The 25,145-nt window shown below is 45.8% G+C and overlaps 1 protein-coding gene across 2 annotated transcripts; it reads left to right on the top strand.

The window, feature by feature from the left end:
- Positions 1–1,506: 1,506 nt before the first annotated feature.
- On the top strand, positions 1,507–25,015 carry map3k14a (mitogen-activated protein kinase kinase kinase 14a). 2 transcript variants are annotated; one of them, XM_088623288.1, is made up of 16 exons: positions 1,507–1,665; positions 13,280–13,574; positions 14,093–14,162; positions 14,459–14,639; positions 16,070–16,489; positions 16,956–17,090; positions 17,388–17,517; positions 17,738–17,866; positions 19,183–19,287; positions 19,944–20,107; positions 20,644–20,794; positions 21,438–21,785; positions 22,311–22,417; positions 22,788–22,926; positions 23,341–23,441; positions 24,251–25,015. In XM_088623288.1, the coding sequence occupies exons 2-16, from the start codon at positions 13,298–13,300 to the stop codon at positions 24,413–24,415; spliced, it is 2,622 nt and encodes an 873-aa protein (XP_088479414.1). In that variant the 5' UTR covers positions 1,507–1,665; positions 13,280–13,297; the 3' UTR covers positions 24,416–25,015. The 2 variants fall into 2 exon arrangements, with proteins under 2 accessions (XP_088479414.1, XP_088479415.1); XM_088623289.1 differs by lacking the exon at positions 1,507–1,665 and adding an exon at positions 8,296–8,687.
- Positions 25,016–25,145: the final 130 nt, after the last annotated feature.

The raw sequence follows: 25,145 nt of genomic DNA, 5'->3' as shown, positions 1-25,145 counted from the left end.
CTTATGTATCTTAAAATGTGTTTTGTCCAGAATATACAGGTACATCATTAAGAGCTGATTAAATTTAAAACTGAGGGTGACATATACGCACACAAAATTAAACTTCTCCGCGGGCAAATTGTTAAACAGTGAATTTGGGCCGTTGATTCTAGCGAGGGTGCAGGACAATGTGTGCGTGAGGGAGTATATCAGCTACTTCAGTTTCGGGAACCACGACGAAAGCTTTCCAGCACATTGGAGGTGTCTTAGTAATACATTAACACTTGGAACCTCTCTATAGAAATTTCCAGAGTCTCTTTCGAAAATCCACAGGGCATGTCTGTAGAAACCGTCAAGTTATTTTTGTAAGGATAAAGTAATCTGTCTGTACTTGAGAGGTGTCCAGGGAGAACTTATTACGGCTTTCACTAGTTGCCCAGATATTAACCTCATAGGTTGCAAGTTGCAGAGATTTCTACTTTAGCTGAAGCACAAGAACAGTTGCAACCAAGAGGCCATTCAGCCCATCCAAACTGATTGGTAGTTTGTAGCTAATTGATCCAAGGATCTCCTCCAGTCATTGTGTGATGGAAACAAGGGTCAACGTGACTGGGTAGCTTGTTCCCAACTCCCACAACCCTGTGCGTAAAGCAGTGCGCCCTGTCCTTAGTTTTAAATTAAACTTCCATGTCCTTTACACTTGTGCCTGCGGGGTCATTTGTCACAGTGAATTCCGAAGAAGTCTGGTGGGTTGATTTTGTTTTTCAATGCCTTTGGAGGATTTCAAATCTGTTTCAGGTCCCCTGCAGTCTCCCCTGTTCAAGACTAAAAGGATTCAGTTCCCTCACATCAGTGTAGCGCAATGTAGTTCAAGACATCGCAGAGCAGCCATTACTTAAATCAGTCCTGTCACTGAAATAATTTCTGTGGTGCCCAGGCGATCGGTACAGGGTTCAATTCTAGCCAGGAGTGTGTTCTAAGTGGAGTTTGTTCTCTTGGTTTCATCGCATGGTCCAAAAGAAAGCCTGGATAGGCTGATTGGTGTCTCTTTATTTTGTCCTTTGTGTCTATGTGTGGGCCTTACAATACATTGTTATGCTGAAATGCTTTATACCAGTAGTCCTGCATAATGAGTTCTGTGGAACGTCTGAGGGTGTCATTCCAACAGAAACTCTCTTAGCTTCACCTTAGGATTTGTGAGAGATTTTAAAAGTAGGTGTCTATAGGCTCAAACCTATACAGCCGACGATATTTTGGTGTAATATACAGTATTTCAGTTATTTTCTAATATGACATCATGAGGCAGAGGATTTACACATTGGCCTTTTGCTGCTTCAGAAAGGAAATGCTGCCCAGATGCATGATTTTCACTACTGTACGTTTTACGCGAGGTAACAGAAAGAAAACCCGGTTTCACTGAGCAGATATTTCTCATTGTAGAGACAAAATATCAAGTTAACATTCAACAGCCTGAGCCACAAACCCAGCTAGAAAACGACCTCCTGTTTAAAAAACAAACCACGAGAAATACTTTCGTTTTCTATCTGTCACATCCTCTTGTTAATGATGTAATGTGTATCGTTGAGACAAGACATTTTGTTGTCAGTGCTGTGCCCCTGGCCGAACCGGGAGAACTCCCGAGCCGTGCAAGCAACTCTTCCAGACAAAATACAGCGAAGATCTCGGGTGAGTTCGTGTCCATTTTTACTCGGTTCGGTATTTCAAAGGGTTGCAAGATAAAGCAAACTAATTTTTAGGACCAAAAAAATATATATTTTATACATAAAATGGCGGAGATGGCTGGAAAAGGGGAAGTAGGTACCGTACAGCAACATGAGACGTTTTTCTTCTTCTGAATCTCTCCGGATTTTAAAAGCCATCACGGACTTTTTCTGTTCCGAATATGGCGTGGTTTTGGAAAGTGTACCTTCTTGTACTTCGGGGAGTTTGGACAGGATCCAAAGAAAGGGCATTTCAACGTGATTAGCCGTATTTTGTAACTATATATGACAGAGATCTTTAACTGCCCCCCTTTCTGTCGGTAAACGGACGGAATCCGACACCCGCTTTGTGAAACCCGTGCTTCTCAGAACACATCGTCATTGTTTTAATAAATAAGATGGTTTGCTTTTTATAAATGTTTGTTTATGCAGTGCACCCTAAAACAATTCTAAATACTGACGTAGTTACGCGCAATATAGCAATTAATTTTCAGAAAGACATTGATTCATTAACAACTATGTTAATGTGCGCCGGTTTGCGATTGTTGACATTGCAAAACTCATTAAATGTAATGTTTAATATTTGAAGGTTTACGATTATTGCTGTTTTGATTAGGTTATACTTATGTTGCGTTGAACCTTAAATGTTATTGCCTAAACAAACAGCTTGTTGTCGTTTTCTGTTATTTGTTTGATGTTATTTCTGTACACAAACTGTTTAAGAAGTTAGAGGGCAAGCGTATATACTGTACAGTAGTAACAATGTATCTTTGAGAAGTGCGTTTCAATCCATTATATTTTGGAATATCTAAATGTAAAGGGTACTCATTTAGACTAATAATAATTTATATTTAAGTCTATATTTTATTTGTAGCTTGTACAATACCAATACATTTATTAGAACACTTATCGATACTATTTATTAAAGACGTAGTGTATAATTTGTTATTATATTAGTGTTCAATTTTTTTGCAAACTCGTCTCATTTTGAAGGAATTAAAAGGCTAAAGGAACGTTGCAGGCACCACTAGTCTTGTGATTTTTCTGAAATGCTGTCCAGGTAGCTGATTCACACGTTGGACAGCAGGGTGAGGTAAAACAGTTCAGTGCTAAAGGTTTTGTCAGTGAGCTTTTGCAAAGTCCACTGCGATTTATAATTAGTGCCCGTGTGTTCACTGAGTATATCTACACACTGACTTAATTAAAGATCAATCTGTAATGGTACCTGTTTTTTAACTATCCAGTATTTACGTGTGTACTCAAAGCAATATCATACGCAGCAGATGCAGCAAATAAAATTTGAAGTGCTTAAGATACAATTGAAGACTTGGCAAACACCTGGCAGATGATATTTATTGTAGACGAGTGCAGGATTGTGTAGGTACAGTAAGTAAAAACATAAACTAAAAACAAACTATAAATACTACAACAAAAATCACTGAGCTAAAAAAAAGTGATCTTATGAGAAAGGTTTTGGTGTTTGTATTGAAACATTGTTTCTACTAGACAAGGGGTCTCAAACTCAGTCCCCAGAGGGCCTGATGTCTTCCAAGCCCTCTTTTACACAGTTGGTCTAATTATTTAATTAACTACACAGTTAATTAAATAGACCAACTACACATTTCTAACCAGGGTCTCCAGTGATTTATAGGTAACTGTACCTTTAAAGAAGTGATCCACTTCAGTGGTTTCATGATCCAAACATCCCACATTCTTCTGGGTCTGACTGATATACAGTATATACATATATACTATATATACATATGGGTGAATACTAAACATTGTTGTTTGTAATTATAATAATTACTTACACTTATATAGCGCTTTTTCAGGACACTCCACTCAAAGAGCTTTACAGGTAATGGGGATCCCCTCCACCACCACCAGTGTGCAGCCCCACCTGGATGATGCAACAGCAGCCATAGTGCACCAGAACGCTCCCCACACATCAGCTATCAGTGGGGAGGAGAGCAGAGTGATGAAGCCAATTCATAGATGGGGATTATTAGGAGGCCATGATTGGTAAGGGCCAATGGGAAATTTGGCCAGGACACCGGGGTAACACCCCTACACTTTTCGAGAAACACCCTGGGATTTTTAATGACCACAGAGAGTCAGGACCTCGGTTTTACATCTCATCCGAAGGACGGCGCCTGTTTACAGTATAGTGTCCCTGTTACTATACTGGCACATTAGGACCCACACAGACCGCAGGGTGAGGGCCGCCTGCTGGCCCCACTAACACCTCTTCCAGCAGCAGCCTTAGTTTTTCCCAGGAAGTCTCCCATCCAGGTACTGATCAGGCTCACACCTGATTCAGTGGGTTGCCAGTTGTGAGTTGCAGGGTGATATGGCTGCTGGCTGTATATGAATATTACAATTCATGATGCCTGCAGCTTGCCGGTCTTTATGAAGGGTGTGCTGCAGAGTTTTGAACTCCAGTCATTAACCAGGCCCTTGCCCTTGAAGTATTCCAGTCATGCCTGTGGAAATCTGATGAATCCTACCAGGGACTGAAATTGGCACACACTCCAACACAGTTTGGGGGTGGTTAGAATAACACAGCCTCATAGAAATGCAGCCCAGGGTTCTCTTTACACAAATGCAAAGAATGCTGTACATTTGAGTAGGCGTGGATGAGTCACTTGTGAGTGCAGCTTAGCATTCCATTTAATGAAGGAGAGCTAAGTGCAGTTCTTTTCAACACTGCACTTTAGGGGAAGCTCATTTCTTAGTCTTACACGATAGCTCTGTTCATTCTGCTGTTCCACAATGGGATGAAAAATGTTGCCATGTAATTGCATTTTTTCCTGGTAATGTTATCCTAACATCCTCCACTACAGTGTTAAAATGCTTGGTTGTCTAACATCGAGATATCCTGCTATTAACTCTCTGTTTTCAATACTGAACACATGAATTCCTGCTCATGAATTAACACCCCCAATCATCCCATCTTCTGGGCAATGGAACACCCTGCACTGTGTTCATCAGTAAAATTATTCCATTCTCTGCAGGCACATTTAAGCAGTCCTGTCTGTCCCAGGAAAGGCTGATTAGCTCTTTGGTTTGTGGTTGGATTGCAGTTACTTATCTGCACCAGATCTATGCCAATCATGTTTAATTATGCACTTCAAAGCCTGGCATCTGCACTGTTACATGCACAGCACAAATTGGCTAATGGTACCCTTGCAGCTAACACTGACATACAAGAATATTGCAAAATCTAAAAGCAGTATAAAATTAAGCATGTGACTAAGTATCATTTATTGGACTACATCATGAGTCTGTGTAGTTCATTCTTTTCTGAAGAACTACAGATTTCTGGGTACCACCCTGGTAGACGCCTTTTTGAAAAAGGGGCAAGATATGGAATATAAGAATAATGAGGCTCAAAGTCCTGTCTGACAGTGCCAATGGGTAACCAATGTGATCCGCCACCCTGAACCCCTGAAAGACAGACTCTAAGATCAAAGATCTGTCAATGACTGAGAGATCAGACAAGTGGTGTGGCAGTGTTTAACACAGCAAGCAAAAAGCTTGAAACTTGAGTTGTTTAGATGTACAGTATGTGTCCCACAACAGGGACATGATGATGTAAAGTGAAAATCTGGTCATTCTTTTATTGCTTTTTGACCCCTGTATGTAAGTTCACCCAGTCTCCTAACATCCTAACACCCAGTCCCAGCCCTGGTCCTGGGGGTGCCCCTGTATCCCCTGAATTTTGCTTCCTCTGTTTTCTTAATCCAAGACTAAACAATTCAATTTTTCTATTTGGGACATATTTTTAAGTTTGCCTTCTCTTGAAAACTAAAATAACATTTGTGACTAGTATAATTCCTGTATCATCTGAGTCTCAGAACTGCCCTCATTCAGGTGTGCAGCCAGAGGTTTAACCAACTGGACCTCTGCAGAAGGACAAAAAGCTTGCCGATACCGTGCCATTACCTGTGTCTGTTCATCATCAATTGATCACTGACCACTCACAGCTCAGCTGGAGTGAATCCCAGTGGACACTGTGAAAAAGTTCTGAACCACTTTCTTAACTGGACACTCTGAGCCTTCACCCTTTAATGAGTCCTAATAAACAGCACAGCATGTCCTTTTGAAAGACTGAAGTGTGATTTGCTTCGATGTGCAAAGCATCCTATAAGCAGAATTTTTCACATGAATGATAGAAGTCCGGTTGGAACACTGCATAGAAATATTTACCGCGGTAGGTTCAGAGACCATCAGGTCACGTTACTGTGAATTCTTTGGCACTGGCACTTTCATAAGAAGAGACCGTTGTGGAATGTGGAAGTTGGCAGATTTGGTGATTGGTCTTACGGGGTTTTTTCAATTTTAAGGTCAGCTGCTTGGTGAAGGAAGCAGTCTGTTTACCAATATCTGAACCAGAGGCTTGGTGCCTTGTTTTTACAAACCCCTTTTTCACAGACATTTTCGGTTTCAAACATAAGGTCCCGGATTTAATAATATGATGAGCACATTAATTGTTATTTTAGTTAATGTGTGTGTTATACTTCCTTATTATTTCCAAATTATTTTGATGTGCAGGGATTCTGAGATGGACACATGCTGGATTTTGTAAATAGGTTTTGATTAAAGGGCAGCTGAGCACTGAGCTGAGCATTATTATAAAACTTGAAATAAGTCCTTTTAAGAAATTGTTCCTTTTTGCTGGATTTCTTTATTCACAAAGTGGGAGTCCTGATGAAGAAATAGCGCATACAGCCAATGCCTGCAGAAAATATGCAAGGAACACGGAGGACATGTTGGAGGACAAAATACGGTCTTGAATGATAAAGATGAAGTAGATTGAGTAGGACTGGAGCAGGCGGTTAGGAGTCCTTGCGCCATGGTGTGGCTGTGGTCTAAAATGTTCTCATTGATGGGATTTGTGGGAGCCAGTGGTCTAGGGAAGAAGTTTCAGTGGGGATTGAAGACCTCAGAGAAACAGATTCTGTGAGGGACCAGTACGTAGTAAATATCCAGACTCGGCGTGTGTTACGTATCGTTGAGAGCTGTTAGTATGTGCCACAGTCACTCACTGCCAGTTCAACGTGGTGACCAGGTGACAGTTTCGGGCAGGACTAATGGCAGGTAATACGCGATGCAGTTGTCTAGTAAGTGGAAGAGGGTCGAGCAGCAGGCTGTCTTGTTTCCCAGCTGAGACTTACCGGTGTGGTCAGGCGCTGGGTATCGGCGGGAGGGATGATTGCGCCGTCTCCCCTACAGGGGCTGCAGTTTCGAGAGCGCAGTGCGGAGGTGTCCTGAGGTGACGCCTGTGGCTTTTAAAAAAGCGGAACGATAAAAGAAGAAGTGAGAGATCCCATGGAATGAAGAACAGTGAAGCCATTCTCTCCCACCCACTGCATAAAGGTCACCTCTGATGTTCCCTCTCTTGTGTCACTCGTAGAGACCAACCCCACCCTCAGACGCCCCAGCTCTTGTGTTTTCAGAATCGCAGCAGAACTTTAGACTAGCAGGGCTAATTTTAATACAGGGTTTAATGTGTGGAATGCATGCCTTGTTGAGGCCGTGCTTTATGAATGGCATGCTGCAGTACAAGCTGTGGGGCCACACTCAAGAGAGCCCAGCAAGGATTACACTGCATGAACATTTTTGTGCCTTTGATTCATTATTCTCTTCCTTCTTCCGGTTCTGACATTCCCTTTTTAATGTCTGTAAGGACTTTCTGCATCATCTGCTCATACCCGGCTCACAGTTCCAGCAGTCAATGCACAGAGGTGATCATCGGCATTCCTGCACTCTCACCTTGTCTCCGCTGTTGGTGTCAAAGCGCTGTTGGTAATACTGGGCAGCATCAGCTACTCTGTGTAGCCGCTGGGATTGCTGTGGTTGGTATCTATAAGGGAGGTTTATGAGAAGCAATTTGTCTTCCAATACTCTATATAAAAGAATGAAGTGGCAGTAAAATTTATTCTAGTGTATTATAGAGTATTGGCCTGTACTTAAAATGAACACAAACCAAACTGGATTGCTATACATTTAATGGATGGATGAGCAGATGGACAGATGGGGGGATACTTGAACAAACACACATAGATGGATCTACCTATGCTCACCATGCCAATATCGGCACTCAACACACTACTACCATATATTACCATGATTGTCTGAGTATAACCATAAAGCAGGTGTTAGGGTTTTATTCTATCTGTGTTTCGCATGAGTTTTTAATTCCAATTTTGGTGAACTGGTTACTCTAAAATTGTATCCCAGACAGTCTGTTGAAGAGTTCATTTAGAGCTTGAGTTAGGCTGAAGTATTTCAGACAATAAAGGCACGATGTGTATAAATAGGCGATGGAAAGTTTTGAGTGGTCTTACAGTATCAGACACAAGGAGTGAATGCAATTAGTTTTGGCTGAGAACACATTCAACAGGTTTGGCTGAACGGCTTGCTCTGAGGATCACTACCTGTTGGCATAGCACACACACCTCAGGACAGACTGGACAGTAAAGGCCACCTTCTTGGCCGACTCTTCTTGGGCTAGTGGCACAGATATCAGGGCCATGCAAGCTCTCAAACCCTTTCCCACGAACTGAACATTTTGAAGGGGGCCATTCCTTCCAGAACACAGATCTGGGTGACGATCTGGATTTTTATCCTGCTTTGAGGATGGGGACGTGGGCAGAGGGTAGCCCGGGCCAGTAGAATGCTTGCTGGTCGTTCAGGCTGCTGTCTGCTCTGTGTGTGACAGTGTAGAGCCAGCCCAGGCCTGCCTTCTATGGGGAGGAGGGAGCTGGGAACCGCAGACTGACTTCCCGTAACTCACAAACACAGGCGTCCAATCAGAGCTCAGATACTCAGAGCTCAGGGTTTGGCTGGAGGCCAGTGGGATAAGAGCAAAGTAAGAGAAGCTAAGAGGCAAAGGAGAGGAGTCAGGGCGCTAAAGGATTTTCCTTCGCTTGAAAGCCTGCTGTGAAAGCACTGGACAACGAGAAAGACTGAAAGCCAACCCTGGTATGTTTAAGGCCTTTTTATCTCTAAAGACATTTTGTGACCTGTTCCATTCCTGGCCTGTTACTTTGCTCTTTGTGTAGCAGGAAGTACAGGCAAGAAAAATAACTGTGCGCCATTATGTCAAGATCTGTAAAGAGCATGCAGGGGGGGTGCACAGACTGTAGTTGAGGCTGTAGTTTTAGAAATGGGGCCATAAACACCAGTTTTCAGTCACTCCCACTGGTAAAGGGTTTGGTTTAGAAGGCATGAGACAGTCGGGAACATAGATCAGATGCCAGCTGTGAGACTTTTATTGGCACCGAAGAGCTAACAGCTTGACAACAGCGCACTCGCCCCTCGAGCCAGCCGGTGCATGATCTTCATCAGTCTCCGCTCCTGCTGAATGTGATTCTTCTTCAGTTTTCTGGCTGTATGTTTTTTTGTTTCAGTAAAAGTTTCCACATGATACTCGGTGCTCATTAGTGCGTGCTGTGCCTTGGGGAAAAGGTCTTCTAAAGAGGAGAGCCGAGTCTGTGCAGAGTTGGCGCTGCCACTCCCCAAACCTGGGCAAGGGCTGTTGGTGTGTGCTTCCTCGACTGCGATCTGCATGCCGCCTTCCTCTGGGCTCCTTCACTTCTCTGCACGTAACACTCAGGGTGTGCAGAGAGAGGAGCTGAGTGAATTTGAGAATGAAAATGTCCTCTTGCTTCGGTACAGTACAGTAGCTGTCTGAGATACCCAGGGTGTGTTTTGCACCGAGGTTAGGGTCACAGGCATGGAGGTCTTGTTCTCACTGTTCATGCTTTGCTGCTGCGTCAAATCTAAACACCACGGAGGTGATTTCAGTGTAATGTCAAACAGACACGATCATTTCTGGATTAAGTGCGTGCAGGATGGAAGACGATTCTGTACCACAAAAGAGTAAATGATTATCACATCTCTGTCTCTAAGTGTGTAGAAATAGTGTCTTGACTTACATTGAGTGCTGTGTCTGCATGCACCCTCCCTCTCACAGTATCTAAAACGTCCTGCACATTGTCTTTTCTGGACTGATAAGCACCTATAGGATGGGCATCGTTTTAGATGACTTTATTGCTCTCCCAGCATTAAGAAGCTGCAGAGTGTGCTCTTCATATTCTGAAAACCGGTTTAAATAAAAATAAAATAGTCTCTCAACACAAAAGGACATTAGTTGTATAAGAAGGCTTGGACATAGTTCTGCGCAGTGCTAAAAGAGTTGTATGTAGTATATTTGTAGAAATAGTTTTACAGTATATTCATTTTCTTTTGATTGTTTTCCGAATATTGTTTTAAACATTATAAGGCAAAAAACCTTTTTTAAACAAAAGGAATTTTCTGGGTCTTACATGATGTGCATACTTTTAAAAGATCCAGTGCTATACGAGGAAATCCTGGTATCTTTCACTCTTTTCCTTGACATTTTCGTAATGTTCTTGATGATGCCTTACAGTGTGCGAGCACATTTAGAAATTCCAGTGTGTTTTCTCTCAGAGGTTTGTCTTGCTTTTGACAATGACAAACATGGGGCTGACAGCACGGGGAAAGAGCTTGTTGCCCTTGGCAGAGTGCAGCTTGTGGACAGGCTGGGAGTTTGAAAGGGGGCCGCGGCTCTGGGAGAGACATGGACAGCTGACTTTAACATTTCGTCCCCTGCCTGCCGGCTCCTGCTCCAGCTAAACTATTTATACACTTAGGGAATGCTGCCGGGGAGAGGCTGAGACACACGTGTGCGCTCCATCGCTGACAACCCCAGCAGCCACCCTGCGCCTCTGCAAGTGGCCACTTCTCCTTGACTTGTACGCTGTGTTTCTGCTGGGAGAACCACAGCTTTCAGGAGTGGAAAATGGGCAAAATGAAGGCTGATGAGATGGAAGCTGTGTCACGCAGATTAAGTCCGTGTGAGGTGCAGTGAGGCTATGTGCCGCGAGACTGCTATTGCATCTCTGTCATTAATACTGGCAAATGGAAAAAGGAACGTCTGCTTGACGTCTGTCTCACTATCACAGAGCAACTAGAGAGCGAGTCGAGTTAATTAACCGTGCAGGGTGCACAGCCCTACCTCGGCCTCACTGTGTTTCATGGTGTTGGTATATCGCAATTTGGGATTGACCTTTCTTTCTCTACGGCTTTCAAATGACGTCACTGTGCTTTGAAATAATCTGGACGGTAAATAAACGATACATCATTTGCTGTGAAGAAATTGACGTCAGTGACGTCATCACAGGTGAATCCATTGTGGTAAATCTTTCAAAGGAGAGGACAAAAAGCAGTGCAGGAGAGCAATCGATGCAGGCAAATGAAAACACAGTACCACCACTTGCAAGCACGCTAGTGATGAGCAGGGGGAGAGGAGTGAGTGGCATACTGCAGTGTAGGATCTGTATTACGTCTTTCTGTAAAAGCCTGTTGGCTGGAGGTTGTGTGCACTGCAGCTGGTGCAGTGAAGCATGTCTGTTGTGTTATGTGATTGCTTTGTGTCTGCTGGGCAACACTCCAGCTGTGGTATGTGAACAGGACAGACAGAACTGGGCCAGAATACAGCAGCTGAGTGAGTTCTAAATAACACTAGAATGTCCAGTGGGTGCTCTGCTTTTTATGCTCTTTAAGCTTGAAGGGTCTTCAGCCCAGTGTTTACCCCAGCCTTAACAGTGTAAATCTGAGTGTTTGTCACTCCCCCTGGAAGAACATCAACATCTGCAGCGTAGATGTGAATTTATAATTTCCAGTTATGAGTCCAAAGCCCCACAAGTCTACACTGCTCCTGTGTGCTTTTAATCATGACAGAAATGGAAACTTGCTGCTGTAGAAAGATTTTCACTGAATTCTCACAGGCACACAGTGGAGCATTAAAGACTGCTTTCCAGTGTCAAACTTGAATTCTTGCAACTTCCTTTAACTGCTCACTGATAGTTCTGCATGTTGTCCTTCACGACACGCAGCAGCAGGGGTGTAATTGTTCTATTGTGAGAAAAATCGAACAGCCAAGAGATCACTTTTCACTTTTTATTGCCATGAAAACAGAATCTCTTTGTATTTCTGCCACCTTGACCCACCTGAAGCTCTGATAAAACAAGGATCAGATCTAGCTGGAGAGATTAACTGTGGTAACTTGAGAAAACTGCACCACACAAGAAAAAAAGCATTATATGATCTTTTGTTTGCTGAACAATGGGAGCTTGTGAGGATTCCAAGCAGGTGTTGAGTCACAGTTTAGACAGTTGAAGGCAGAAGATAGTGATTGTACAGTGTTTTCTTCTTAGTTGTGGTTTGGATGGTCATTAATGTAAAGTACCTTAAAACATAATGTCAGTGCGCTTCCACAACAAATGGCTATTGTTGGTCTGTGTTCGGTGGAATTAGTCACAATATAACGAATGAGTGAAAAAAGTATGTTCATAAGGGCATCCTGACACAGTGCTTGAATAACTCTGCAGCCTTGAACAACTGCTCTTCAGGTTATCTTAAAGTGCTGCGTTGTTTCATACGTCATTGAATGTGTTCTTCAACCTGGCTACCTAGTAAAGGAAGCAGTTCTGGAAATAAACATATTTGACTTTCCCCTCTTCATCTCAGTTGAAAGACTGCTGCACTGTCTCTAACAAGAACAGGTACCAACACAGGGAGGTCATCCAGCCCATGCAGCCTGCTGGTAATTAGTAGCTCATTGACAAAAGGATCTCATCCACTGGTTTCTTCAAGGAAACCAGGGTGTCATCTTCAGCAACATGGCTGAATAGCTCGTTCATTCCTCCACGGCCCTTGGGGAAGCAGTGCCTCCTGTTTGAAATGTGTTCACATACTTGGATCAGGTCACCTTGTCGTCATCTCTTTTCAAGACCAGAACACCTCAGTTCCTTCAGCATGTCAGTATAAGACACTCACCTAAGCCCCAGAATACATCTCATTGCTCTCCTTTGAACTCATGCCCAGCAGTGATATCTTTTCTATAAGACTGTACCTTAGGAAGGAAACTAAAGGGACCCCTAGAACGTCTTTTGCGCAAAGCTCCTTCCCCAGAGCCACCTTCATACTCCTCATTAGAGCGACAGAAAAAATGGGTTCAAGAAGTAGAGCAAAAAAAGGGGGATTGGTTTCAGGAGGGAGATTTTATCTGGGTCCGATCACATCCTATCTCTGATTCCACTGCACAATTTTCAGACAAGCTAGAGCCAAAATGGTCAGGTCCAGCCTTGGCAATTAAGATTCCAAGACCAGTAAATTACCGAGTACAATGGTGTGACCAAAGTAGCTACAACATTAAACCCAAAACTCTACACAATATTCTAATTGAGGCCTTACTGGTGCTTTACCATTTTAACATAACATCCCTTCATTTAAATTCTATGCCTTTAAATCTATATCCTAATGTTTTGTTAGCCTTTTTAATTGCTGCCCCACATTGTGTCTGCAGAGACACCTAAGTCTTTTTCATTAGTATCCTCTGCTGTCTCAGCATTTCTAATTTTCTGTATAAAGCTTGATGTTTTTGCTACCTAAACTATTAACGTCTGACCCGGCAGGGCCTGATACTGAAATCAGGCCTTTAGAGACTAATGTGTGTATGAATCTTTTCATTCTGTCCATCTGTGCAGAAGCTCAGTGCAGGAGGGATGGAGGTGTGGAAGCAGAGGATCGGGGGCTCCACTGTCCCCTTCATGGAACCGCAGAAGGACCTCGAAGTCCCGTACAAGGGGTACCAGGGCCCCAGTGAGAAGATCATGCACTTCCAGCCCCCGCGCAAGAGGAAGGACAGCCTGCACCTGAGCGACATTCCTTTCCCCCCACAGATCACCCAGCTGATAACCCGCGGCACCGCCAAGCACGTGGACCAGGCGCAGCAGGGCGAGGACAAGCTGTGCTGCGTGTCCATCATCGCCCAGGCCGAGTGTGAGTAGGACACAGGGCACCGGGGCGGTGGGGGCATCTCACTGGGGACCGCCATGGTTTGACCACTCGAGCAGGCCGCTTGTACAGTTACGTAGTTCAGAGATCACTTGCACTGCAAACATTATTAGGTTCAGAATTTGGACAGGGCTCAGAGAGTCAGATCTACAGGTAGCATGTTAAAGATGGAAAGAGAATGCAAGGAACAGACTGAACACCTTAAGCACTGGACTCGCCTCTAACAGGCAGTGCAAAAGAAACAGATGTTGATAACCAGAAAAAAGATTGCTTGTACTTTTACTGTCAATTGATGGATCCGAACCCTCCCTGGGTTACGAAGCTAAAACAGCAGGCAGCAGTGGTTTGGGAAGAAGTGGCTAGCTCTACAGAAATCTAGCTGGCTCCACTGCGAGATCCAGACAGGCTTGAGAGTCCCATGAATTTAACTCCAAGCTGATGCTTTGTGAATACAACAGCTGCCCCTGCTTAATGTGTCCTGTGTGTGTTTTTCTCTCCGTCAGGTGAAGGAAAACAAGAATTCAGCCCCACTTGCTCAGAGGGGCCTTTCATCGGCTCGCCACACTGTTTCAGGTATTTGCCCTCTTCTGCCTCCTTATCTAAAGTCACTCCATGATCAGTGTCAATCTGTTATTTACAACGAATGTACTCAGATAATATTCTGCTCCGCTGTTTAATATTTTTAGGTTTGTTTTTTTGCAATCAGAGTTATAATCTGGTTTTAATTTGTTTTGCTGATCTTGTTGTGTTTTAGTAAGTGCTATGGACCTTGACGTACAGTAAATAACCATGCTGTCCTAAGACCACTGTGCTGTTACTGCCCACACGTTAATACTGGACCTTGTGTCCGCTATCGTTTGTCCTATCAGATCTTCCCTAGACCACAATAATGTGGCCCGCACCACAGGCCATGGAGAGGGCCACACAAGCAGGAGAAAGGAAAGGCGGAAAAGGAAAAGGCAGAGGCAGAGGGGAGAGAGGGAGAGACAGAGGAAGCCCTCCACAATTCCTGAGCAGGAGAGCAGCTTCCACAGTTCTTTTCAAGCACAGGTACAGCCTCTGGGCGGCACGTCTCGGACCCGAGCACTGGACAGCACCACTCTTGCAGGACCGGTGCTTTCGCCCAGATTGTAACATCTGTGGTGCTGTAACGTCAGTACATCTGCTCAGTCGTTCAGTCACCATCCTCTTCCTCCACTGCACTGGAAAATGTGCTAGTATAAATAGGAAGAGGTGTGGTTTTAATGACAAGACATGGCCTGCTCTGGGCTTGGGGTAGCCATTGTCCAGCAGCTTTTACCCTTGAGCCATCAGCCTTGTGGACACATGGAAACAGCCTGTTTTAACTGCTTCAGCAGGTGATTTGTGCAATGAAGGATTTGAAATAGAAATATTTACACCCTGCAGATCTCAAGCATTGCATTTGGCCATTTATAGACTTAACTGAATAAATCAGTCAATTTCTTAAATTGGTCGAAACTCATACTTGTTTCAGCTCTTGAGAAACCAACTGTTTCAGGGTGATTTATAAGACCAGCTGGATTGTGACCCTTTGTGACCAGGATTTCGACCCCTGTTAAAAACTGTATATAAATACACCCTGTGTTCTTTCGTATAGAAATAAAAATATCTAATCTTGATCATTATTTTTTTGTAAAAGTATGTGAATGCTCTTAAATTTTAAGATCACTGACATTTCTTGGTAAAATTGAAGATAAAATGTTAAGAAAGATTTTTGAAGAAAGATAAGATACAGTACCTGCTGCACCAAGAAATGTAGTTCTGTTCGAATAGAGTATTTATTCTCCTTTAAATGTAAATGTAAATGTAAAACCCTGTCTGTGATAATAAAGAATATTTCTGTGACATAAGGCAGATTGTTCCACGTAAATCCTGATTCCTGGATTAGTGATACCCTAAAGAGCGCATTGTTGAGGACCTGTGGTTTTGAGATTAAGAAATGCCAGAGTTTCAGATCGCAAAGGGAACTGAAACTGCTGACACTTACACACTGATGACTGCATCCCTATTAAAGTCCCCTGTTGCAATCACAGCTGTGTGCAGCAACATGACATTTAGCTTTTTCAATGAGTGCACCTGCAACAGTTCGCAGATCCCTGCACTGTTAAAATCCAAGATTCTGTTAAAGTCGCCAGTTAAATGCACCGCAGTACTCAGCCTTCCTATCTCTGTGTTCAATCCTTAAGACAAATAAAGCTGCAAAAGATACTGGCTGAGCTACACTTTAAAAAGTTTAATCTCTTTGGGAGATATTTAATCTACGGGAAATCAGCTGAAGTCCGTGTGCACTCCGTTTAATCAGTTTTACACTTAAATTAAGGCACTCCCAGCGACAAAACTCGCAGTCCCGTTTTTCTGTGTCTCTGTGTGTCCTTGTCTTTCGGTGGTCGTACCCGTTGACCCCTCCCAGCACACTTTTCCTATCTCCTCCTGACCTCGCCTCCGTCTTCCCTCTCCAGGAGCAGGCCTCTGGGCCCAGTGTGTGTTACAGCAGCCCCAACAGTTCTGGGGTGCAGGAGACAGAGGTGCCCGGCTGGCCGAGGACGCCAGTCCTCGAGACAGCGCAGCCCTACAAGCTTCCAGACACCGCCCTCCTGCTCTTACAGCAGGGGAAGCTGTGGAAGGTCTCCCTGCTCCCGCCCAGGGGCTTGCAGAGCCTCGCGCTCTCGGAGGATGGCCAGGAGTCGCCCCCAGACTCCCCCGACAGCAGCGCGGCGGGCTGCAGGCTGGCGGTGCAGGCCCTGCGGGGCAGCGTCAGCCTGGGGGAGCGCCCGTACATGAAGCCCTTCTTCCAGGAGGTGAAGAGGGACGCGTGTGCCCAGGGGGAGGAGGGGCGATGGGGCGAGGAGGAAATAAACGAAGGCATCCTACTGAACGAGGTGAGGCTCAAGGCAGGCAGCTGGACTTTGTCTTTCTTTCTTTGCCTTTTTAAAAAAATAAAAATTCTCATGCTATCTGGAAAAAGCTGATCGTGCTGTTGAAAATGCCGTGAAATCTTTCCAATTAAGAGAGCAAGGTGCTCCAAAAGGCCTCCTCTTATTTGGAAGGTTTTTAATGTTTTCAACCTGTTGTCAGTTTGTTCTTTCATTCAGTTCCAACTCCCTTGCTCTGAGGTGGGCTGTCTTGCTGAATGTGTAGCTTGTAAAGTGTATCCTGGAGAATCTGTTTGTTTTTTTCTTTTGACCAGACTGATGTTCTTTCTCTCCTCACTCTCCCTTCATTCTGCATTCAGCCGCAGAATGTGGGTCTGTATGGGACCACGGGACCATGGGACCATGCGCTCTGGCAGCCCGGCCCTTCCTGTGCAGGGTACTGAGCGCGCACACGTGTCGGCTTGTGTTACAGAACCTGAAGCCACAGAATTATGGGTACAGGGAGGGCGAGGAGTACTCCATCTGCAGCCACGTGCAGAACGGCTCGTTCGGAGAGGTGTATCAAATCCAGGACAAGAGCACAGGCTTCAAGTGCGCCGCCAAGAAGGTACTGGACAGTGTTGTCATGTCTTCCTCCCAGTGCATCTATTACTGTCTGCCTTTGCTTCCATCTGCCTGTCCCTGTGCATAAGCAATAGGGGTGCTGTGGTGAAGCGTTTTTAACAATGTGCTGTAGTGTGTGCAGGGTCTGTCTCTGTGTCAGCTTCTTTATTAAACACGCCAGCTGGTTCTGAAGACTTTTGATTGTGTCTGTGAAATATGTACAAGCTGCCCTGAGTTTATGCCTCTTTTCAACTGCAGTTTTCGGAAGTGGCTTGACTCTCTGCTCTCTCTGTTGGCACAGATACTCCTGGACAACTTTAACTACGAGGAGGTGGGCTCGTGGAGTGCCCTTAACTCTCCTCAAATCGTCCAGCTGTTCGGGGCCGTGAGAGAGGGAGGGTTTGTCACCCTCTTCATGGATCTCAAATCGGGTAAGTGACTCCCCCCAGCACACACACACACCCCAGAGCTGATGCTGGCATGAACCCAGGAGACTGCATGATGTTACTGTGCTGACTGCAACATGACATCACCTGCTGGTGCAACCCCCTGACATCAGAATTGATGGACTAAACCGTCTGTGAAATTTATCTGTGCCAAATAGTAAAATGATGCTGTTTTCTTACCACAAAAAACTGTCCTCTGCTCTAGGATCTGTGGGCCAGCTCTTGAAAGAGAGGGGCCGTTTCCCAGAGGATCGTGCCCTGCATTATCACAGCCAGGTCCTGGAGGCTTTGGTGCACCTGGAGAAAAGAAGAGTTCTTCACCGGGACATCAAGGGTAACAGACCCCCTGAGACACTGATAGAGACACATTGAGACACACACAAACACACTGAGACGCTCATAGAGACACACACAAACATACTGAGACGCTTATAGAGACACACACAAACACACTGAGACGCTCATAGAGACACACACAAACACACTGAGACACTGACAGAGACACACACAAACACACTGAGACACACACAAACACACTGAGACGCTCATAGAGACACACATTGAGATACAAACAACAAACTGAGACACACATCATGACACACACACACAAACACACATTGAGACACAAACAACACACTGACACACACATGCAGATACGCATACACACTGGGACAAACAGAAACACCTTGATACACACATATGCGGGCATATGCACAAAAACACGCATGCCAAAGCTGAGATACACAAAACAGTATATACAGACGAGCACACCCTGAGCATTCAGACATGCAAAAACCCATGCACACCCACAGAGATGCACAAAAACGTACAGAGAAGAACTGCAAAATAAGAGTGTTTAAGCATCATCTGTAGGTTTAAACACTCTTATTTTGACATCCCAGTTTGGTGTTTATGAGAGCAGCATAGCTGTGGTTCAGCAAGGCCAAAAGAGTAATTTGTTTTTGGTTTCAGAATGACAAGGCGTATATTCCTACTTGTTTCTAAACCAGGGCTGTACTTACAGTGTGTTGCTAACCATCAGTAGTCCTGTACAAGTCTCCTTTCCAAAGAGTATAAGTACATTGAGGAGATGTAGTTGAAAGCTGTTTTATTAAAAATATACAATCTGTACGAGGGGCAAGCCAGTGCTCTGAATTCATAAGGAGATGAGATCACTCCTATCCCTTGTTTTTTCTGTTATTATTGTAAAATTGCGAACTTGTTTTTGTCTTACCTGTCAGAAAAAAAAGAAGGGAATTTTTTCTCGTGTTTTTTTTTTCAATCTAACCGCCTGATCGGCATGGTGATATTTATTTGATGGGTTTATATTGTGGTGGAACAAAGGCGCACCCTGCCTTACTTGCAGCGAAGTGTGGGGATTTCCAGGAATCGCGTGTCGTGGGGGCGGAGACTTTTAGACGTCCGGGCCCAGAGAACAGCGCAGCCTGTGAGTGAGAGCGCCCTCTGGTGTGCGTACAGAGACTTTGCTGCGTTGTCAGAAAGGAGAGTGCACTCTCACACACACTGTACTTCAAAATTCCAGTATGTTGTAACCGAGTGAAGTGCTTGGTCTGAAGGAGTCTTGTGGTTTAAGAAGCTGCAGTGCTGTTTGATCGCAGGATAGTGAGCGTTCTCGGTCTTCCTCTTCAGCTGACAACGTGCTGCTGTCAGAGAATGGGGAGGATGCTTTCCTGTGTGACTTTGGACACTCAGAGAGACTGGACTTCAAGGGACAATATCACAGAGCCGTTGTAGGTAAGTATTCCCTTACAAACCCTGACTGGCGCCAGCCTCACTCTCACACACTGACCAAGCAGTGCTTTATGTACTGTATACCCCTGGCTGGCTGGCACTCAGTAGAGCATGATGCCTGATGGATTTGAAACGTCTCAGATGAGTAACAGTGGTCACAAACGGGAGGAAGCCATTCGAGTGGGCTAGCTTGTTCATTGCTAGCAGGCGATTGACTTCAGCATCTCTTCCTGCCATTTCTTAAAGGAAGCCAGGTTCTCTGTCACAACAACATGGCTCGTTCCAGACACCCACAACCCTTTGCATAAAGAGGATCCTCCTGCTTTTGGTGTTAAACGCCCTCTCCCTTAGATTCCATTTGTGTCCTTAGGTTAGTGTCCCATGGTTAGCCGCATTTCTCAGTAGCTGGAGTCATAGACACATTCTTGCTCTTTTTTTTCCAAACACCTTGCCCATACATGAGGCTGTAAGTTGAAGAAAGAATCATGCTGCACTTCGCCACAGCTATAAAGTGGGGTTTGGGGCTTCAGTCTAGCTGTGGGTTATATTACCATACAGCCCAGGATTTGGGTTGAAGATACCAGGGTGCACATGTCTGAAAGTGAGGTGAGACGCACAGGAAGCACTCCCCCCATGCCCGTGTCTGTGTGTGTCTGCAGGAGAGGGGCTGCACGGCACGGAGACCCACATGGCGCCGGAGGTGGTGCGCGGAGAGCCCTGCAGCGCCAAGGCAGACGTGTGGAGCAGCTGCTGCATGATGCTGCACATGCTCAACGGCTGTCACCCCTGGACACGCTACTACACGCACCCGCTGTGCCTGAAGGTGGGTGTGCGCAGCTCCCGGGACGTGTAGAGCAAGGGCCTGCATCCACATCAGGGAGGAAGGACGCGAAAGCTGCAGAATGCTCTCTTTGCTGGGCAGAGTAAACAAGGGAGGTTCCACAAAAGTCCACTAAGATCACGAGAAGAAACATAAGAAAGCTTGCAAATCAGAAGCCATTCAACCCATTTAGTTCATTTAGAAGTTTGGAGCTAATTGATACAAGGTCTTTTTGAGGGAAGCTAGTTCAACAATATGCTCCACACTCCCACAAGTTTTCGAATAAAGAACTGCATCCCGTTCTCAGATTTAAATGCACTTCTATGAAAACTTTCACTTGTGTCCTCTGGTTCATGGGTCACCATTTATTCTGAATGCCATGCACAGGGAACACCCTGTTTTATCTAAAGAGAATAATCTAAGAGATGGATAGTCTCGCCTGTGCTGGGTTGTTATCGAGAGGATTGTCTGTCACCAGTGTTATCATTTGGTGACCGATTGCTCTCCTGCGATTTTATGATTTTCTGGTGTCCCGCCAGATTGCGAACGAGCCCCCACCAGTGAACGAGATCCCGCCCACCTGCAGCCCGTACACTGCTGATGTCATCAGGGCGGGGCTGGAGAAGGACCCCAGCAAAAGGGGTTCAGCTGCGGAACTGAAGAAGAAGGTGGACAAGGCCTTGGAAAAAGGTGAGTGGGGGTTGGGGTTCCATGTGTCTAATCGGGTGGACATTGTTGTAGAGATCAGAATTGAGATCACAAGGCCAAAGGTGATGCAGATTGCCTTTTAGGGGGGACCTGCATGTATCTGTCTCAGACCTGCAGAATGGCAAAATGTTCTTTCAGTTGCCCATTGGATAGGTTTAGTCAGGTCTGAAATGTGATGGCTGTCTGTTATAAAGAACTTGTTCCACAAATTCCACACTGAGAATCTTCCAGATACTGTATTTGTAAACCAGGCAAGTTTTTTTTTCTCAAGGGGTATCTTAGTAGTTGCTGTAGCAGTATCGTCTGATATTTCTATCTGTAATTTTGGATTGATAGCAGCTATCCCTTGGCAAGTCTTAAATCCTAAAAATCATGACCAGTCTCTAGGCGCTACAGAAATAAAAAAGAATAAAACTCAAGGATTTGGTCTTGGATCAGTTCATGTTGACTGGATCCTTGTCTTTACAAGTACAGTTCACCACTGGGTAAAGACTGATTCGCTGCTTCAGCTATCTGATATCTGAGAGTGCAGAGTAAGATTTATACTGTAGCCTACAAGCTTTTCTGATGAGCTGTGGCAATCACTGAGCACTGTGAGAAACTCACTGTGTTTGTGTCCGAACAGTGGGAGGACTCACCAGCCCTGTGAAAGGACCCTATCTGGAACCGGCCAGTGCAAAGCCAGCGCTGGACAGTTGCATGAACAATGACCCACTGGAGCCTCTCCTAACCCCTCCCAGCCCCTTCGGCTCACAGCAGGAGCCCCTCAGATTCATGCCAGAGCACGAGGGCTCTTGGAGAAGAAATGCCAAGGACAAGAAACAAGACAAACAAGAAGAGGAGTACAAGGAGGAGTTTGTGCCTGAGCTGCCAAAGTCCCTCTGTGCCCAGCCAGTCCCTCGCCCTGTACCCCAAAAACAAGAGTCCTGCACCCCGACAGTGCCTAAGCAAGAGATGCAGCAACTAGAGAGAGGTAAATCAGCCATGTCGTTGTTTGATGCAGTGTCATACCAACCTGTGTGTAAATTGGGGAACACGTGGGGTCACACAGTCTGCAACAGCAGCCTTCCAGCCATATTTCCTAGCAGATTTGAAGCGTTGCCCTTGCAACACAGTTTTCTGCTACAAAGCACTTTATGTGCCAAGGAGAACTTTGAAGGAGAACAACTAGTTGAAAGAATATAGTGCTTGGAGAAAAAGACAGAGGTTAGAAGTACCCTTTGTACTTTGAGCATTTACTTTGAGATGTTTTTCAGGAATATTGTCTGCCCAGTAGATGCTGGGTTGTGGTCCATACAAATCACCTAAACATATTTCACAAGTTCACCTCATCCTTCACAGCAGGGAGTGAAGTTCCACACCCTCCTTCTCCTGTGTGTAACACAGGCCCTCCCTGTTTTCCACCTCAAACCATTAACCGGCATCTCTTATTCACTGAGTGCGTTGGCGCTGACCTCCTGACGTGTGTGTGTGTGTGTGTCCTCTGTGCTTCCTGCAGCCTTCCTAATGACCAGCCTGTCCCAGGCCCACCCCCCCGAGCTGCAGGAGCAGCTGCTGTCCTGCCTGAGCAGTGACAGCTACTCCCACTGGGACCCCGGCGACAAGGTCAGTGGGGAAACCACATGGGGGAAACTGGGAGCTCCGCTTAGGGTGGTCCGGGGCAGAAAGTACCAAGAGGGCCAGGAGGACTGTCCACTCTGGCACCACACATTTATTTAGGATGTGGAAAAGAGGTTTAGCTCAAGCTCTCTTATTTACTGGGAGAGATGTGCTCCATGGCGCAGTCCAGCACAGCAATAACATTACAAACATTATTAACAGAGAAGATGGCACAGTAGTGTTACAGGAGGTAAGAAAGTTTGAGAGTTACCTTACTTTATTACCAGGACTGGTGTAAATAAAGCTGTAAACTTCACCACACGGCACCATTTACCATTATGTCCATTTACCAGTGTCCCTGTTCTCCCACCCACAGGACTCCGGGCGCTGGTCTCTCAGCGTGAGGGATGACCTCAGTTCGGGGGTCTTCTCCTTTAATAGCCAGACCGATGGGCACAGCTTCAGCATGGACACCTGGCTGGGCCCCAGCTCTGAGCCCCCCAGCTGCTTCAATGGTGAGAGGACATCCCCTAGCCCTTTGTGCAGAAAAGAGGCACTTAAAAATGTTATACTGTATATATTATATATGATAAAAACATTATATAACAGACTGCCAGCTGTGAAGTTAACCCAGCCTCTGAACTTCTCAAGTGACTTTTATAATGAAGCACTGAATCAAACCTTTGCCTGTGTGACACAGCGACATCTCCTAGTCGCTTTCTGTCATTACTGCACTTTTAATGTTTATGTGGCCGAAATGTGTATCGCACAATTAATTGCCGGTCTGTTTGACAGTAAGGTCTTCCCAGAAAGGCCCCGTCTCTTGGTAGTTGCATCAGTGGCTGGTTTACTTATGCAGCAAACGGTGTCAGGTGTTTTGCAACATGGCGGTGTGGAATTACATCCCTGCGCTGTGTTTTGCTGTGCAGGCGTTGATGTCTTGATCCGGGATTTTGAGGGGGAGTGGCTGCGAATCCGGGAAGCTCCCAAGGTGAAGGTGGGGCACATCGCCACCGGGATCAGTGAGCAGGTGAGAATTCACAGCGAGGAGTTCTGTTCGGATTCCACTCCTGCCCTGTTTCTGATGACCAGGAGCATGGGCCAGTAAGACAACACTCCGCTGTTTTTAAGAACCCATATGTAGCTAAATTGTCAAATAAGAAGTAAAAAGGAGATTTAGAGACTTGTAATATGAAGTCACAACACTCATGTAAACTGTAATCGTTTGGCAACCTTGCAGCTGAGGTTTTCATTTTTGCCTCAAATTCCGTTTTAAATCTCTTGAAATGCATTTGGAAACCAACAACCTGATTCCGAACACTCGGGAGCAGCAGGGACCTGGACCTTCTGAAAGGGGGTCCTGCTTATGGTGCAGCATGGTGGCGCAGTGGTCAGCAGTGCATCGGCCCTGTGATGGACTGGATGAAGTGGTTGGAACATGCATGGGCCTGGTTGTTTAGTTTGGGTTCCCATCTGCTGTAAATTGGAAATGCTCCAGGGCCAGTGGGTGGAGTGAACAGCTCGTCTCATGGGACGAACATTAAGGTCTGGGGTGGAAATTATCTTAGCCTCAGGTGTGTTCACTTGCCAGTTTTATTTTACAGGAAATAAAAAGAAAAAATCTGGGGGGGGGGGGGGGGGGGGCGGATATCTTTGACGTCCATAAACTGGGAGACGTTAAAACACATCAAAAGCTGCTAATTCTGTTGTGTTTGAATGCCCCTCAGTGTAGATTGAACAGTAGGGCTCCGAGAGCCCAGGACGGGGCAGGCCGCTAGAGAGCAGCCTGCGACTCTGACGCCCACTCACCTGGCCTGTGTGTGTGTGTTTCCCGCTCAGATCTCAGAGGCAGCCTTCAGCCTGGTGATGTCGGAGGGAGACCCGGTCCACTACGATGACGAGGTTTGCGACAGCGGGATCAGGCTGTGCTGCGTCTCCGCGCCGGACTCTGGCCACGGCTGGAGCTGGCGTATCCGGGACGGCGAGCTGGAGGTTCAAGAGTGATCACACTGTCCCTCCCTTTGACTCTGCGCAACCCGCTCCCTGATTTGTCCAGTGTACATAGTTAACCCCTAAGCATGATCCTGTGGAGACTACCGAGCAATCCTGCTGACATCACTTCCTGATGACGTATCACTATGGACAGTGTCCGCTCTGGCACGATGTCGCCTGCCCTGCAGATCCTTACTAAGCGATGAAGGCAGGCCCAGGTCTTCACACGAACCCGAAGTGGCCGTGGTGGATGACCTGGGCTCTCAGGCTGCTCCTGGGGAGATGGAGGTCGACAGATGCAAGAGAGATGGAAGAGACGGGAGCCCCCGGAGTCCCTCGGCAGGCCAGGCCTCCAGAGCACGGCTGGCGCATAGGGGCGAGGATGAGTGTCTACTCGGGGAAAAAAACGAGACACGAAACCCCCCTTTGCGACTCCTGATCTGTGGATGAAGGGGCTTGTGTCTTGTCTGTCCCTCTTTTTCTCTGTCGCCCTCCCTCTGCCCTGGGCCACGTCGCATCGCCCTGCCCATCGCCCCCAGAAACGCCATTTCTCATCTGCGTCTCCTTTATAAGTAATGTTGGAACTTACAATAAAAACGGAACTGAGTGCCATGTCTGTGATGATCATTTAGTGCTCATGACACTTTTCACTCAGCATAGTTAAGGTCCAAGAAGAAGAAACTGGGGAAACAGCTAGGAAAAAGGAAAGCCCCAGAGGAGGCGTCAGCAGACATACAGTAAC

Source organism: Lepisosteus platostomus, chromosome 28, assembly GCF_059453375.1.
Source record: "Lepisosteus platostomus isolate fLepPlt1 chromosome 28, fLepPlt1.hap1, whole genome shotgun sequence".
Classification (NCBI taxonomy): domain Eukaryota; kingdom Metazoa; phylum Chordata; class Actinopteri; order Semionotiformes; family Lepisosteidae; genus Lepisosteus; species Lepisosteus platostomus.
Note: the sequence above shows the minus strand (reverse complement) of the source record. Positions and strands in the feature narration are given on the sequence as shown.

Bases quoted from the DNA above. Each gene is read 5' to 3' on its own strand.
- map3k14a (XM_088623288.1), top strand. From the start codon at position 13,298: ATGGAGGTGTGGAAGCAGAGGATCGGGGGCTCCACTGTCCCCTTCATG. The intron at 17,091-17,387 runs GTACTGGACAGT...CTGTTGGCACAG, and splicing joins TCAAGTGCGCCGCCAAGAAG to ATACTCCTGGACAACTTTAA. The intron at 20,795-21,437 runs GTGAGTGGGGGT...GTGTCCGAACAG, and splicing joins GGACAAGGCCTTGGAAAAAG to TGGGAGGACTCACCAGCCCT.